General features: G+C 49.2%; 1 protein-coding gene across 1 annotated transcript in view; it reads left to right on the top strand.

Moving 5' to 3' along the window:
* Nucleotides 1-713, top strand: part of LOC102865353 (lysosomal alpha-mannosidase-like) — a 47,944-nt gene that overhangs the window by 16,349 nt on the left and 30,882 nt on the right. Inside the window, exon 13 of the mRNA XM_006898858.1 lies at nucleotides 482-598. Within this exon, the coding sequence (XP_006898920.1) occupies nucleotides 482-598 (117 nt within the window). The remainder of the gene's footprint in view (nucleotides 1-481; nucleotides 599-713) is intronic.

The following is a 713-nucleotide window of genomic DNA, read 5'->3' as shown; positions in this document are numbered from 1 at the left end:
ACGGCACATAACAACAACAACAATAACGTAGGAGGAATGGGAACTCAGCCAGCTTTAGAGGAAAGAGTAGGAGGGCCTGAATTCATTAAACAACAAATTGGTGGGTAGGGCTCTGGTGGGGGTGGTTGTTAGATCCCATCAAGTCAAGTAGGACCCGTAGCGATGCTACGAACAATACATCTGAACCCACAGGGTTCATAGGGCTCTGGTAGGAAGATCAGTCGTAGAGGATCCTATGTGGAGAAACACTGGAGAAAATGTGAGCACAGGGCCGGGGTCATGGAGCCATGATAGCCAGAAGGCAAGATGGCAAGTGACGATTACATTCAAGGGGTGGGTCTCTATGTGATGTGTGTGAATTAGACTGGTGCAGGTCCTTAAAGACCTTGAGCTGATCAAGACTCATAGAAGGGATACGACCTAGTACAGTAGGTGACCTTTAGCCTGCCCTAACCTCAGCCCTCTCCTCCACCTCTCCCAGTTCCAGGTCCTCGTCTACAACCCTCTGGGGCGCCAAGTGAATTGGATGTTGAGGCTTCCAGTCAACCAGAGGAGTTTCATTGTCCAGGACCCTAATGGACAGACAGTGCCCAGTGAAGTGAGCCCCCTCTTATATGTGATCCTAATGAGCATATGTTGTTGTTGTTCTTGTTGTTATGTGCCATCAAGTCGCTTGCGACTCATAGCGACCCTATGTACAACATCCCTAAACC

The sequence above is a fragment of the Elephantulus edwardii genome, unplaced genomic scaffold (assembly GCF_000299155.1).
Source record: "Elephantulus edwardii isolate Elephantulus edwardi_28Jun2011 unplaced genomic scaffold, EleEdw1.0 scaffold00237, whole genome shotgun sequence".
Lineage (NCBI taxonomy): Eukaryota > Metazoa > Chordata > Mammalia > Macroscelidea > Macroscelididae > Elephantulus > Elephantulus edwardii.
This window is presented reverse-complemented; position numbering and strand designations above follow the sequence as displayed.